The sequence below is a fragment of the Ranitomeya imitator genome, chromosome 4, assembly GCF_032444005.1.
Source record: "Ranitomeya imitator isolate aRanImi1 chromosome 4, aRanImi1.pri, whole genome shotgun sequence".
NCBI classification, from domain to species: Eukaryota; Metazoa; Chordata; class Amphibia; order Anura; family Dendrobatidae; genus Ranitomeya; species Ranitomeya imitator.
The window spans coordinates 137,237,205-137,253,448 of NC_091285.1; the positions used below are offsets into that span (position 1 = coordinate 137,237,205).

The 16,244-nt window shown below is 42.8% G+C and overlaps 1 protein-coding gene across 2 annotated transcripts in view; it reads left to right on the forward strand.

The window, feature by feature from the left end:
- Positions 1 to 16,244, forward strand: part of RAD50 (RAD50 double strand break repair protein) — a 214,321-nt gene that overhangs the window by 125,151 nt on the left and 72,926 nt on the right. For both annotated transcript variants that reach the window (XM_069763946.1, XM_069763947.1), the window contains exons 15-16: positions 4,086 to 4,275; positions 7,642 to 7,768. In XM_069763946.1, coding sequence (XP_069620047.1) covers positions 4,086 to 4,275; positions 7,642 to 7,768 — 317 coding nt within the window. The remainder of the gene's footprint in view (positions 1 to 4,085; positions 4,276 to 7,641; positions 7,769 to 16,244) is intronic.

Genomic DNA, 16,244 nt, shown 5'->3' on the forward strand with positions numbered 1-16,244 from the left:
CGTCCTTTTACAGAACCTAATAATTGTATGATACAATATTGTTCTGCTCCAGGAAGACATCCAGGCCTCTCTTGAACCCCTCGACTGAGTTCGCCATCACCACCTCCTCAGGCAAGCAATTCCAGATTCTCACTGCCCTAACAGTAAAGAATCCTCTTCTATGTTGGTGGAAAAACCTTCTCTCCTCCAGACGCAAAGAATGCCCCCTTGTGCCCGTCACCTTCCTTGGTATAAACAAATCCTCAGCGAGATATTTGTATTGTCCCCTTATATACTTATACATGGTTATTAGATCGCCCCTCAGTCGTCTTTTTTCTAGACTAAATAATCCTAATTTCGCTAATCTATCTAGGTATTGTAGTTCTCCCATCCCCTTTATTAATTTTGTTGCCCTCCTTTGTACTCTCTCTAGTTCCATTATATCCTTCCTGAGCACCGGTGCCCAAAACTGGACACAGTACTCCATGTGCGGTCTAACTAGGGATTTGTACAGAGGCAGTATAATGCTCTCATCATGTGTATCCAGACCTCTTTTAATGCACCCCATGATCCTGTTTGCCTTGGCAGCTGCTGCCTGGCACTGGCTGCTCCAGGTAAGTTTATCATTAACTAGGATCCCCAAGTCCTTCTCCCTGTCAGATTTACCCAGTGGTTTCCCGTTCAGTGTGTAATGGTGATATTGATTCCTTCTTCCCATGTGTATAACCTTACATTTATCATTGTTAAACCTCATCTGCCACCTTTCAGCCCAAGTTTCCAACCTATCCAGATCCATCTGTAGCAGAATACTATCTTCTCTTGTATTAACTGCTTTACATAGTTTTGTATCATCTGCAAATATCGATATTTTACTGTGTAAACCTTCTACCAGATCATTAATGAATATGTTAAAGAGAACAGGTCCCAATACCGACCCCTGCGGTACCCCACTGGTCACAGCAACCCAGTTAGAGACTATACCATTTATAACCACCCTCTGCTTTCTATCACTAAGCCAGTTACTAACCCATTTACACACATTTTCCCCCAGGCCAAGCATTCTCATTTTGTGTACCAACCTCTTGTGCGGCACGGTATCAAACGCTTTGGAAAAATCGAGATATACCACGTCCAATGACTCACCGTGGTCCAGTCTATAGCTTACCTCTTCATAAAAACTGATTAGATTGGTTTGACAGGAGCGATTTCTCATAAACCCATGCTGATATGGAGTTAAACAGTTATTCTCATTGAGATAATCCAGAATAACATCCCTCAGAAACCCTTCAAATATTTTACCAACAATAGAGGTTAGACTTACTGGCCTATAATTTCCAGGTTCACTTTTAGAGCCCTTTTTGAATATTGGCACCACATTTGCTATGCGCCTGTCCTGCGGAACAGACCCCGTCGCTATAGAGTCCCTAAAAATAAGAAATAATGGTTTATCTATTACATTACTTAGTTCTCTTAGTACTCGTGGGTGTACGCCATCCGGACCCGGAGATTTATCTATTTCAATCTTATTTAGCCGGTTTCGCACCTCTTCTTGGGTTACATTGGTGACCCTTAATATAGGGTTTTCATTGTTTCTTGGGATTTCACCTAGCAGGATTTCACCTAGCATTTCATTTTCCACCGTGAATACCGTGGAGAAGAAGGTGTTTAATATGTTAGCTTTTTCCTCGTCATCTACAACCATTCTTTCCTCACTATTTTTTAAGGGGCCTACATTTTCAGTTTTTATTCTTTTACTATTGATATAGTTGAAGAACAGTTTGGGATTAGTTTTACTCTCCTTAGCAATGTGCTTCTCTGTTTCCTTTTTGGCAGCTTTAATTAGTTTTTTAGATAAAGTATTTTTCTCCCTATAGTTTTTTAGAGCTTCAATGGTGCCATCCTGCTTTAGTAGTGCAAATGCTTTCTTTTTACTGTTAATTGCCTGTCTTACTTCTTTGTTTAGCCACATTGGGTTTTTCCTATTTCTAGTCCTTTTATTCCCACAAGGTATAAACCGCTTACAGTGCCTATTTAGGATGTTCTTAAACATTTTCCATTTAATATCTGTATTCTTAATTCTGAGGATATTGTCCCAGTCTATCTTATAAACCTTATCCTCAATTTTTCCAGCTTAATTTAAACTTTGATATGGTAAGACATTCACTTAGAGATCAGAAGAAGAGAGATAAGGTTACAAGCTATGACATCTGGTCTTAATTAGATTTTACTGCTAATTTATTTTGTAGTCACCTACCGTACAGTGGGGCAAAAAAGTATTTAGTCAGTCAGCAATAGTGCAAGTTCCACCACTTAAAAAGATGAGAGGCGTCTGTAATTTACATCATAGGTAGACCTCAACTATGGGAGACAAACTGAGAAAAAAAAATCCAGAAAATCACATTGTCTGTTTTTTTTAACATTTTATTTGCATATTATGGTGGAAAATAAGTATTTGGTCAGAAACAAAATTTCATCTCAATACTTTGTAATATATCCTTTGTTGGCAATGACAGAGGTCAAACGTTTTCTGTAAGTCTTCACAAGGTTGCCACACACTGTTGTTGGTATGTTGGCCCATTCCTCCATGCAGATCTCCTCTAGAGCAGTGATGTTTTTGGCTTTTCGCTTGGCAACACGGACTTTCAACTCCCTCCAAAGGTTTTCTATAGGGTTGAGATCTGGAGACTGGCTAGGCCACTCCAGGACCTTGAAATGCTTCTTACGAAGCCACTCCTTCGTTGCCCTGGCGGTGTGCTTTGGATCATTGTCATGTTGAAAGACCCAGCCACGTTTCATCTTCAATGCCCTTGCTGATGGAAGGAGGTTTGCACTCAAAATCTCACGATACATGGCCCCATTCATTCTTTCATGTACCCGGATCAGTCGTCCTGGCCCCTTTGCAGAGAAACAGCCCCAAAGCATGATGTTTCCACCACCATGCTTTACAGTAGGTATGGTGTTTGATGGATGCAACTCAGTATTCTTTTTCCTCCAAACACGACAAGTTGTGTTTCTACCAAACAGTTCCAGTTTGGTTTCATCAGACCATAGGACATTCTCCCAAAACTCCTCTGGATCATCCAAATGCTCTCTGGCAAACTTCAGACGGGCCCGGACATGTACTGGCTTAAGCAGTGGGACACGTGTGGCACTGCAGGATCTGAGTCCATGGTGGCGTAGTGTGTTACTTATGGTAGGCCTTGTTACATTGGTCCCAGCTCTCTGCGGTTCATTCACTAGGTCCCCCCGCGTGGTTCTGGGATTTTTGCTCACCGTTCTTGTGATCATTCTGACCCCACGGGGTGGGATTTTGCGTGGAGCCCCAGATCGAGGGAGATTATCAGTGGTCTTGTATGTCTTCCATTTTCTAATTATTGCTCCCACTGTTGATTTCTTCACTCCAAGCTGGTTGGCTATTGCAGATTCAGTCTTCCCAGCCTGGTGCAGGGCTACAATTTTGTTTCTGGTGTCCTTTGACAGCTCTTTGGTCTTCACCATAGTGGAGTTTGGAGTCAGACTGTTTGAGGGTGTGCACAGATGTCTTTTTATACTGATAACAAGTTTAAACAGGTGCCATTACTACAGGTAATGAGTGGAGGAAAGAGGAGACTCTTAAAGAAGAAGTTACAGGTCTGTGAGAGCCAGAAATCTTGATTGTTTGTTTCTGACCAAATACTTATTTTCCACCATAATATGCAAAAAAAATGATAAAAAAACAGAAAATGTGATTTTCTGGATTTTTTTTTTTCAGTTTGTCTCCCATAGTTGAGGTCTACCTATGATGTAAATTACAGACTCCTCTCATCTTTTTAAGTGGTGGAACTTGCACTGTTGCTGACTGACTAAATACTTTTTTGCCCCACTGTATATAGTGTGATACATAAAAGCTATCAAAGCTAAAGAGGACTACATTTTAATTAAACTACGGTATTCCAAAAATGATATTTATCCCAAAAATACTTTGACTATAAGTAAAACTGATGTCATTATCTGTCCTCATCCTACTGAAAAACCTGAAGAATATTACTTCAGATGTTTAAACAAGTATATTATGATGTGGAGCATTGTTAAAACACTTGTTTATAAAATCTGTATTCTTTTGTTAGACAAATGCTTAATGAACTTAAGGAAAAGGACATCCCAGAACTAAGAAACAAGCTGGCTTCAATAAATAGGGAAATACAACGACTTAAAAATGATGTGGAAGAGCAGGAAACTCTTATAGCAACATTTATGTCTGAAGAGGAGAGTGCCAAGGCCTGTTTGCAGGACATTTCCCTCATGGAAAGATATCAGGTAAATGACAAGAGGTGAGAAAAGATAAAGGGGTTTTCTAACAAAGAAAGTATGTTTTAATTAATAGATCTTGGAATAATATTAATTTCCACAATTGGATTTGTATAAACAAAATGTTCCTGTGCTGAGATAATGTTATAAATGTGCCCCTGCTGTGTACTGTGTAATGTCTGTGTCTGACCGTGCAGGAACATGGTCTGATCATACCACTGCTCCTGGGTAGGGGAGAAGAAAATAGTATACATGTATTACAGCAAGGGATCTCTGCTGATTCTTTATGTGCGGTAAAATACTTCTCTGCCTGTTTTTATGCAATATTTTATATAAAAAAAAATAATAATAATCAGCTGCAATCCCCTGCTTTAATGTCTGTATACTCTTTTGCTCACCTCCCCCCAAGAACTGTGTTATGATCAGACCATGTCCCTGTACGGTCAGACACAGCCATTACACAGTACACAGTACACAGCAGAAGCACATTTATATCATTTTCCCTTCACAGGAACATTTTTTTTAAACACGTGAAATTGTGGAAGTTATTATTCAAAGATCTATTTGTTAAAATGTTGATTGAAATTAACTTTGTTCCTGGGAAAACCCCTTTAAATGCTTAAAAAGCAAATGTATCATTTTAAAATGACTTATTGCTTAAATGAGGTTTTTGTGTTAAATGTATTTATTTTTATGTATTTATCCGTTTCTTTGGGGGAGCCCCAGCTGGACTGCGATGGCGGACTTTTTTTTCCTGGTGGCCTAGTTCGCTCTTCTCTTTGCAGGACCACTCTATCTCAATGAGCGTGTGTGCCATTCTTAGGTTTATCTTAAAAGTATTTTCTATTTTATCTTTTGGTATGCCTTCGTTTCCCCATGCACTCAGGGGGAATTGTGTTCGAATATGTTATTTTGAAGGTGTTTATCACAAATTTGGGATTTTGTTATTTATAATCACACAGAATGCCTGCAGACTTATCGGTTTGGACCAGAAAACGCCTTTAAAGCATTTGCGTGTACATGAAAATTAAACTGATCCACAGGCAGCTGGAATTAGTTGCAGGCGTTTTCAGGCCCAACTCAGGCATTTAAGCAAGAACATACTTTGAAAAGGGAGCCATGAACGAGGTGGCTGAGATAACGAATTGTCTATGGTCCAATTCCGTCTGTCTGTAACGGAAATCCCGCGTCACTGATTGGTCGCGTCCGGCCGGCCGCGACCTATCAGCGATATTGGGGCAGGATTTAAACACCGCTTCACTTTTTACTATTGATGCTGCCTATGCAACATCAATAGTAAAAAGATATAATGTTAAAAATAATAATAATTTAAAAAACGCAAAACATTATGTTCTCATCTTCCGGCATCCGCGCCAGCCTTTCCCGCTCCTCGGCACGCTCTGGTCCTAAGAATGCATTGCGGCAACGACCCGTGATGACATATTCTTCACGGGTTATTGCCACAAGGCATTACTGGGAAACGGAGCGTCGCGAGGAGCATCGCTAAAGGCCTTGGCTGGATCCGGGGGCCGCCGGAAGGTGAGTATATAACTATTTTTTATTTTAATTCTTTTTTTTAACAAGGATATGGTGCCCACATAGCTACAGTATATACTACGTGGGCTGTGTTATATACTACGTGTGTTGTTATATACTATGTGGGCTGTGTTATATACTACGTGGGCTGTGTTATATACTGCGTGGGCTGTTATATACTGCGTGGGCTGTTATATACTGCGTGGGCTGTTATATACTGCGTGGGCTGTTATATACTGTGTGGGCTGTGTTATATACTACGTCGCTGTGTTATATACTGCGTGGGCTGTGCTATATACTACTTGGGCTGTGTTATATACTACGTCGCTGTGTTATATACTACGTGGGCTGTGTTATATACTGCGTGGGCTGTGTTATATACTATGTGGGCTGTGCAATATACTACTGTACTGTTGTAAATTCTGCTCTTGGGCTCCCTCCGGTGGTTATGAGTGGTAGTGCTGCTGTCTTTGGATCGCAGCATTTATCAGGTGTGTCCACTTATTGCAATTTGGACTGGGCTGTTTAGTCTTGCTTGATCCTTTAGTCAGTGCCAGTTGTCCATTGTTTTTGGAGGATTCACATCCCTGACTAGTCTCTCCTGTTTTGCTGTTCTTTTCAACAAAGATAAGTTCTGGCTTTGTTTTTGCTGTCCACATGCTGTGGGCCTTATAGTTCTGTGCATTTTCATGTTTTGTCTTGTCCAGCTTTGTCTGTGTAAGGATTTTTTGCAGCCAAGCTGTATCTCTGGAGATGCAGATATACCCTCCATGTCTTTAGTCAGATGTGGAGATTTGTATTTTCTGTGGTGGATATTTTCTAGTGTTTTAATACTGACCGCATAGTACTCTGTCCTATTCTTTCTTTTTAGCTAGAAAGGCCTCCTTTGCTAAATCCTGATTTCAGTCTGCGTATGTCATTTCCCTCTCCTCTCACAGTCAATATTTGTGAGGGGCTGTCTATCCTTTGGGTATTTTCTCTGAGGCAAGATAGTTTTCCCGTTTCTATCTTTAGAGGAAGTTAGTCCTTAGGCTGTGTCGAGGTGTCTAGGGAGTGTTAGGTACATCCCACGGCTAATTCTAGTTGCGGTGCTAAGTTCAGGGTCTGCGGTCAGTGCAGGTACCACCTTCTCCAGAGTACGTCTCATGCTGCTCCTAGGCCACCAGATCATAACACTGTATGTGGCTGTGCTATATACTACTGTATGGGCTGTGTTATATACTGCGTGGGCTGTTTTATATACTGCGTGGGCTGTGCTATATACTACGTGGGCTGTGCTATATACTACGTGGCGGTGTTATATACGATGTAGCCGGCCGCGAACAATCAGCGACAGGCGCAGTCCGGTCGCGAATTGACGTGGGATTTGAACCACGCTTCGCTAATTGGTCGCGCCCGGCCGTCCGAATCCTTTGTATTCATTGCATTATTCTGAAATCTTCATAAATAAAGGACATACATATTCTAGAATACCCGATGCGTTAGAATCGGGCCACCATCTAGTAGAGTATAACCACCTCTGGCTTCTCTCCATCTTGGAATGCTGGACTTGTCTCTCCCATTGTGTGTACCAAGAGTGATCCACGTGGGAACCTGGGTTGGTGATGCTTGTGACGTCTGTCTGGTGAATGGGACCCTATAGCTCGGAGCTTTATATGCATTAAAAAAATACTTAATATGTCCATCTGTCAAATTATTTGCTATTCAAGTTACTTTGATATAGAATAAGTCAAGGCACTGCCTAACAGAGTTACAAACATTTAGAAAGCAATCATATGGCTTGCGGATAATGCTTGCATAGGACTGTTTCTCATTTTTTTTACTTGATATCTTTTATAGATGGAGTTAAGAGATGTAGAAAGGAAGATAGCACAGCATGCCACTAAATTGCATGGCGTAGACCTCAGCCGCACTGTCCAACAGGTGAACCAGGAAAAACAAGAAAAACAGCACAACTTGGACAATGGTGAGGAAATGGTGCCATGCACGAGTTTATGTTCATATTTGTGCAGATAAAAACTGAAATACTTTATTAAGGCTACTTTCACACATCAGTCAGGCACAATCTGGCGAGTTTTGAAAAAAAACGAATCCGTTTTTTTTTTCCCGCCTGATCCGTTTTTTCCTCATAGAGTTGAATTAGCGCCGGATTGTGCCTGATGGCCACACGTTTCATCCGTTTTTTGCCGGATCCGTCCAAAAACTTTTCCGGTGGACAGAGAAAACGTCCATGTGAAAAAAAATTTCTGTCCAGCGAAAAAACGCCCAACGACTGTTCCAGCGATAAACGGATGAAACGTGTAGTGTATTGACTGGATTCGGCTACCGATTCCGTTTTTTCGCACGGAGCATGCCCCGTTCCTGCATTTTCAATTCTGGTGTCTCTCTCTCTCCATTAACTACTTCCTGCAAAATGACGTAACTGTACATGTTGACTGTAGGTCAGTTACCGCAATCAGTTATGTCCTGTGCAAAGCATGGCTTTAACAAAGGGCAGCTGCAATGAAAATTGCAGTCCGAGTTACAGTATAGTCCATGAATCTTTCCTGTGTAATGTATACGTAGGCTAATTATAAATAAATGTATTAATGGGGTTATCCAATCTTCTCAGTTCAGGATTGAACAGCTTTCCAGACTTTCTGCTTGCCACGGGACAATACGCTCCTGCTGGATTGATACTTCAGACCAGTGGCATCCGTACACCTTTAGCCATAACTATTCTTTCCAGCATCGAAGTGCTTGTGCTCTTTGCAAATGTTGAGCCACTGTGGCTAAACCACAACAATGGCTGATCCCTTTAGCTAAACCACAGCAGTGGCTGATCCCCTTAGCTCAGGGGTGGGGAACGTCTGGCCTGCGGGCCATATACGGCTCGCGATGTCATCTGCTGCAGCCCGCAGGCACTTGCCTGTTATGGGCCGCAGGCCATTTAATTCTGCAGAGGTGCACGAGGATGGCCGCCCCATCGCTCATGCAACTTACCGGCATCATATACTGCTCTATACTGTGTGTTGGGGGAAGCTTCACTGTACTGTGTTGGGGGAGCTGCACTATACTGTGTGTGGGGAAGCTGCACTATACTGTGTATTGGGGAGCTGCGTCTGCACTGTACTGTGTGTTGGGGGAGCTGCACTACACTGTGGGGGGGAGTTGCACTACACTGTATGTGGGGGGAGCTGCACTGTGCTGTGTGTGAGGGGGAGCTGCACTATACTGTGTGTTGGGGGATCTGCACTATACTGTGTGTTGTGGAGTTGCAGTACACTGTGTGTGTGGGGAGCTTGCACTATGCTGTGCATTGGGGGAGCTGCACTATGTTGTGCATTGGGGGAGCTGCGCCTGCACTGTACTGTGTGTGGGGGGAGTTGCACTATACTGTGTATGGGGGAGCTGCACTATACTGTGTGTGAGGGGGAGCTGCACTATACTGTGTGTGGGGGGAGCTGCACTATACTGTCTGTGAGGGGGAGCTGCACTATACTGTGTGTGGAGGGAGGTGCACTATACTGTGTGTTGGGGGAGCTGCACTATACTGTGTGTGTGGGGGTAGTTGCACTACACTGTGTGTAGGGGGGAGCTGCACTATACTGTGTAGGTGGGAGCTGCACTATACTGTGTGTGAGGGGGAGCTGCACTATACTGTTTGTTGGGGGATCTGCAGTGTACTGTGTATGGGGAACTGCACTATACTGTGTGGGGGGAGTTGCAGTACACTATGTGTCTGGGGAGCTGCACTATGCTGTGCATTGGGGGAGCTGCGCCTGCACTGTACTGTGTGCGGGGGGAGCTGCACTATACTGTGTGTTGGGGGGAGCTGCACTATACTGTGTGTGGGGGGAGTTGCACTGCACTGTGTGTGGAGGGAGCTGCACTATACTGTGTGTTGGGGGAGCTGCACTATACTGTGTGTTGGGGGAGCTGTACTATACTGTGTGTGGGGGTAGTTGCACTACACTGTGTGTGGGCGGAGCTGCACTATACTGTGTAGGGGGAGCTGCACTATACTGTATGTGGGGGGAGCTGCACTATACTGTGTGAGGGGGAGCTGCACTATACTGTGTGTGGGGGGAGCTGCACTACACCGTGTGTGGGGCGGAACTGCACTATACTGTGTGTGGGGGAGCTGAACTATACTGTGTGTGGGGGGACCTGCACTATACTGTGTGGGGGGGAGCTGCACTATACTGTTTGTGGGGGGGAGCTGCAATTTATTTAAAAATTTGAATCCATATAATTTGTTAATTTTTCTGTTAATATTTCTACACGGCCGGCTGATCCCCTTAGTTATACCACAGCAGTGGCTGATCCCTTAGCACTGGACAGTAAGCAAAAATAAAAAATATTGGCAATTTCAAAGGAATGAAGGGGGATTTAAAAAAAAAAATGAGTACAGTATGTTACAAAGTTGTTTGTTTTTGCAAGCTCTATCTAACAAAAATCAATCAATGAAGATAGGAATAACCATTTAAATAACAGAATACCCTGAAGGCACAGTACAATCTTGAAACATGATGAAATAATGCCAAGATATTTATAGGTAGGGCCTCATTCACATCTCTGTTCTCTCAGTCTCTTGATGTACAAAACTGATAGAGACATACCCCAAGCGACTTGCAGCTGTAATCGCAGCAAAAGGTGATGCAACAAAGTATTATGATAACGCTTTCCTGACATGCGCCGTACTAGTACTGCGCTGCGGGAACTGCATTCCCACAAACCGCAGTACTAGTACGGCGCTGCTATTTCCGGTCACCACGCTGCATCGCGCGGTGACCGGGTGAGGATGGCTGCTGTTTCTAACAGCAGGCCAACCAGGCATGTCACCACGAGGGGCTGATCCGCGCCCCCCCCCCCCTGCGCATCAGCGATCGCTGTGATTAGCTGGTGACCTCTCACCAGCCAATCACAGCAAAGCTGCCAATAAAGTTGTTAAAAAACAAAAAGCATGTGACAGGCTGTCATTGGTGCTGTGTTACGTCGCACCAGTCACAGCCGTCACAGTAGGTGAGGTGATCGCCACGTCACCTCACCTGATTAACCCCTATGGCGCTGATTGGCTGAACAATAGCTGCTAGCCAATCAGCGCCAAAGGGGTTAATTTAAAATACCGATCACCGCCCTGCACGCCATCTTTACCTCCGATTTGGCGTGCAGAGCGGTGGTCTGAGCCCCTCTCTGAGTACCTGAGAAAAGATTTCATTGGTGGCCAGTGTGATCAACCCGGCGATCTCCTTGCCTTCCTGTGCTGTGTGCTGCTCTGTGCTTGTGCTCTGTGCTGCCATCAGCCTGCTGTGTGAGATGAGGCCTGTGATCACAGCAGCAGCACCTCCCCCACCCCTTTCCCATCCCTGTTTCAGTACCCCCCTCCCTCTCCTCCCTCCAATTGATTTTTTTGCGCACTTTTTTGCACTTTTTTTCCTGTGCGCAGCGTCCCGCGCAGAGCATTCGTGCTCTTCCTGTGTCCGCAGCACTTTGATCAGTATCACTGCTGATCAGAGACTGCGTCACGGGAATGTTTCTTTTTTAGCTGGTTAGTGTAGCGGACTTCGCAGTCTTAGCGAAGTCCAAGTTTTTTTTAGAACAAAATAATCGTAGTTAGTATAGTGTAGTTTTAGACGTAGCAAAGTAGTGTAGCCAGCGTCCGTGTTTGATGACGTCCCCCCGTCCAATTGAATTTTTAGCGCACTTTTTTGCGCTTTTTTTTCCCTGTGCACGGCGTCCGGCGCAGAGCATTCGTGCTCTTTCTGTGTCCACAGCGCTTTCATCAATATCGCTGCTGATCAGAGACTGCGCCACGGGAATTTTTCTTTTTTAGCTAGTTAGTGTAGCGGACTTTGCAGTCTAAGCGACGTCCAAGTTTTTTTTAGAAAAAAATAATAGTAGTTAGTACAGCATAGTTTTAGATATAGCAAGGTAGCGTAGCCGGCATCACATCATTAGTGACGACCGATCTTCTTTTAGAGAAAAAAAAAATTGTACAGTGTAGTTTTAGTGGTAGCGTGTTAGTTCAGCCGGCGTCACAGCGTTAGTGACGACCGATCTTGTTCTAGAAAAAAAAAAAGTACAGAGTAGTTTTATAGGTAGGGAGGTAGCTTTTTTTTTCTTGCATAAAAAGTGCATTAGGGGAGCGTACATCACATTGTTGGTGACATCCGTTTTTCTTTTGTAAAAAAAAAATAATAATTAGTTGCGTCGATTAACTTTTTAGCGAGTGCATTAGGGGAGAGTACGTCACATTGTTGATGACGTCTGTTTTTCTTTTGTAAAAAAGAATTTTCGTCGGATAAATTTATAGGGAGGGAATTAGTGTAGTGAACTTATGTTTTGTTTGTTTTTTTTAAATCTGATTTTTCTTTAAATTTTTTCTTCTACATTTTACTGCACTACTTCTTTTTTCTCTGTTTTGTTATAATAAAGAGTACCCTATACACAAGCCCCACACATTACACGTGTAAAAGCACCACTTACATACACATCCCCGGGGTTTGGGAAAAAAAATAAAAATGGCCCATTCGTCAACAAGGCGCTATTCACCAGAGGAGGCTTACGCCATCCTTGCGTCCGACACGGATACAGCCAGTGAGGAAGATCCCACATTCCTCTATTCCCCCTCCTCATCTGGTGAGGAAGGACCCCCAACAAGGCTCCCTAGGACCCAGGCAACTCCTGCAGCAATCGATCCCGTATGGATTGCACCCCCCGAAAATTTTCAGCCCGTCATTCCTGCTCAGGAATCCAGTTTGACACCACTGGCCTCACTGAAATTGACTTCTTCAAATTATTTTTCAGTGAGGAAATAATAAATCTTATGGTGGCCCAGACGAACCTGTATGCCCAACAATTTTTCACCTAAAATCCCACGTCATCATATGCCAGATGGACCCCCTTAAATGCAGCAGAGATGATGACATTTTGGGGAATTGTGCTGCATATGGGCATAATAAAAACAAACAAACAGAGATTTGTCAGTACTGGAGTACTGATATTCTCTACAGTACACTGGTATTCCGCATGGCCATGAAAAGTACATGATTTGAAGGGATCCAAAGATTTTTGCATTATAGTGATAATGTGCAGTGTCCTCCCCGAGACGATCCTAACTTTGATCGTCTATATAAAATTCGGCCAGTGGTTGAACACTTCAGCAGAAAATTTGCTGAAGCGTACATACCCCAGAGGGACATCGCTATTGATGAATCTCTCGTTCATTTCAAAGGGAGGCTAAAAATTCCGACAATACCTGCCTAGTAAGTGGTCCTGGGACGGAATAAAGCTGTACAAACTGCGAGAGTACCTCAGGGTACACCCACAGATTTAGGGTCTATGAGAGGAAGGACACCCAAATTAACCCCCCTGAATGCCTCCCCCATCCTGGGATGAGTGGGAAAATTGTGTGGGAATTGCTGCACCCACTGCTGGATAAGGGTTACATTGAAAACGTTTAGACCAGCATCCCACTCTTCAAGGCCCTCTCTGCCAGAGGTACAGCTGCATGTGGCCCCGTGTGAAAAAATCAGCGAGGCCTCCCTAAGCCGCTAATTGGGCAAATGCTGAGAAAAGGGGAAAGCAGAGCCCAATGCAGCGACAACATGCTGGTGGTCAAGTATAAGGACAAAAGGGATGTCCTTATCCTGACCACCATACACCATGACAACAGCTCCCTTGTCACTGTTCGTGGGACCACAGCACAAGTCCGAAAGCCAGATTGTATCTTGGATTGCAATCGGTACATGGGGGGGGGTGGGGTGGATCTTTCAGATCAGGTCCTCCAGCCATACAGTGCCATGCAAAAAGCGAAAGTGTGGTACAAAAAATTGGCCGTGCACATTGTACAGATGGCACTGTACAATGCTTTTGTGATGTCCCGATCTGCAGGCAATACGGGGACCTTCATTCAGTTTCAGGAGGAAGTCATCAAGGCCCTAATATTTGGCACTCGGGGAGGTGAGGGCCCCAGTACTTCTGAATCTGATAGTGCCCGTATTGTCCCAGGTCAGCATTTCCCAGGACAGGTTCCCCAAACAGCGAGGACAGGACGATCACAAAAACGGTGCAGAGTATGTTCCAAGAGGGGAATCCGAAAGGACACAATTTACCATTGTGAAACCTGCCCTGAGAAACCTGGCCTTTGCATTAAGGATTGCTTCAAAGCATACCACACGTCCACAAATTAATAACATTTGTTTATACCCTGTTGACACAACACACTTTTATAAATCTGATGTACCCCGCACATCTTACATATAACACCACATTATAAATTCATACACCGGTAAAACAAAAAGCATTATAATCAATACTATAAAACTATGCCTCTAGATAAATTCATTCAGGGGTGTAGATTCCAAAATGGGGGTCACTTGTGAGGGGGGTTCCACTGTTTAGGCACATTAGGGGCTCTGCAAACGCAACATGACGCCTGCAGACCATTCCATCAAAATCTGCAATCCAAAACGGCACTCCTTCCATTCTGAGTCCTGCCGTGCGCACAAACAGTGGTTTTCCCCCACATATGGGGTATCTGCGTATTCAGGAGAGAATATGCAACCACTTTAGTGGTTTATTTTTTCCTGTTACCTTTGTGAAAATAAAAAAATTAGGGCTAAAAGATCATTTTTGTGGAAAAAATGTGATTTTTTTTTTTTTTTTCACGGCTCTACGTTATAAACTTCTGTGAAGCACCTGGGGGTTCAAAGTGCTCACCACACAGCTACATAAGTTCTATAAAGGGTCTAGTTTCCAAAATGGGGTCACTTGTGGGGGTTTTCCAACGTTTAGGCACATCAGGGGCTCTTCAAACGTGACATGGCGTCCACTCTCAATTCCAGACAATTTTACGTTCAAAAAGTCAAAAGGTGCTCCTTCCCTTCCAAGCCCTGCTCTGCACCCAAACAGTGGTTTTCCCCCACTTATGGGGTATCGGCGTATTCAGGAGAAATTGCTCAACAATGTTAGTTGAGCATTTTCTCCATTTACCCTTGTGGAAATAAACAAATTGATGCCGAATGATCATTTTTGTGACTAAAATGTTAAATGTTCATTTTTTCCTTCCACATTGCTTCAGCTCCTGTGAAGCACCCGAAGGGTTAATAAACTTCTTGAATGTGGTTCTGAGTACCGTGAGGGGTGCAGTTTTTGGAATGGTGTCACTTTTGGGTATTTACTGTTATTTGACCCCTCAAAGTAACTTTAAGTGTGAGGTGGTCCCTAAAAAAAAAAAAAGGGTTTCCTAAATTTTATTGAAAAAATGAAAAATCGCAGGTCATATTTTAACCCTTATAACTTCATGACCAAAAAATATATTGGTTCCGATATTGTGCTGATGTATAGTACACATGTGGGAAATGTTATTTATGAACTAATTTTTGTGACATATCTCTCTGATTTAAGGGCATAAAAATTTAAAGTTCAAAAATTGCAAAATTTTCAAAATTTTCGCCAAATTTCTGTTTTTTCCCCACAAATAAACGCAAGTCAAATCAAACAAATTTTACCACTATCATAAAGTACAATATGTCACAAGAAAACATTCTCAGAATGACCAGGATCCATTGAAGCGTTTCAGAGTTATGACCTCATAAAGTGACAGTGGTCAGAATTGAAAAAAATGGCCTGGTCAGGAAGTTGAAAACAGGCTTCGGGGTGAAGGGGTTAAATGGGCCAAATAATGTTGCACGCCCCACTTTTCAGTTTTCGAATTTCCACAAAAATTTTAAATAACCAATAAATTTAGTTCAGCTTCACAACTGTATTCCACTTGTTGTTGATTCTTCACCAAAAATTAACATTTGGTATCTCTGTTTGAAGCATGATATGTGGGAAGAGGTTGAAAAGTTCCAGGGAGCGAAATACTTTCGCAAGGCACTGTATATTACCAACTGTGTGTCATCAATTCTTAAGTGAAGCTTTGCAATTTTTCTATTTTTTTTTTTTTTTTTCATCTTAAAAATCACTAATGAAACGCTAATGGTAAAACTAATACATTGACCAAACACTGATAAACATCTGACCCAAAACTGATGAAAATCAGTTTATGTTTTTATAGAGAAGTCACTGACATCTGTATGAGTCCTAATGCACAGCAAGCAAGAAAATATTAAATCAATATAAAAAAAACAAAAATAAAATTAAATCAATATTGTTAAATAAATATAACAAGTATCAATACAGAGACAGTTGAGAATATTAAATTTACTGTTCCAGGAAACTTTAAAGGGAATCTGTCAGTAGGATCAACGCTCCTAAGTAACTATATGGGCATGTAGGTCATATGAAGCTGATAAAATGATACCCTGTTATCTGCAATCTGATGTTGTATTCCAGAGATATTCATGTTTTTCTTAATATGTAAATGAACTGTTAAGATCTCCCTGAGAAACTGCCTCCTGAGCTTGTTTTATATGAAAGTGGGTGAAACCAGTGTGGCCCATAGATCTGAACAG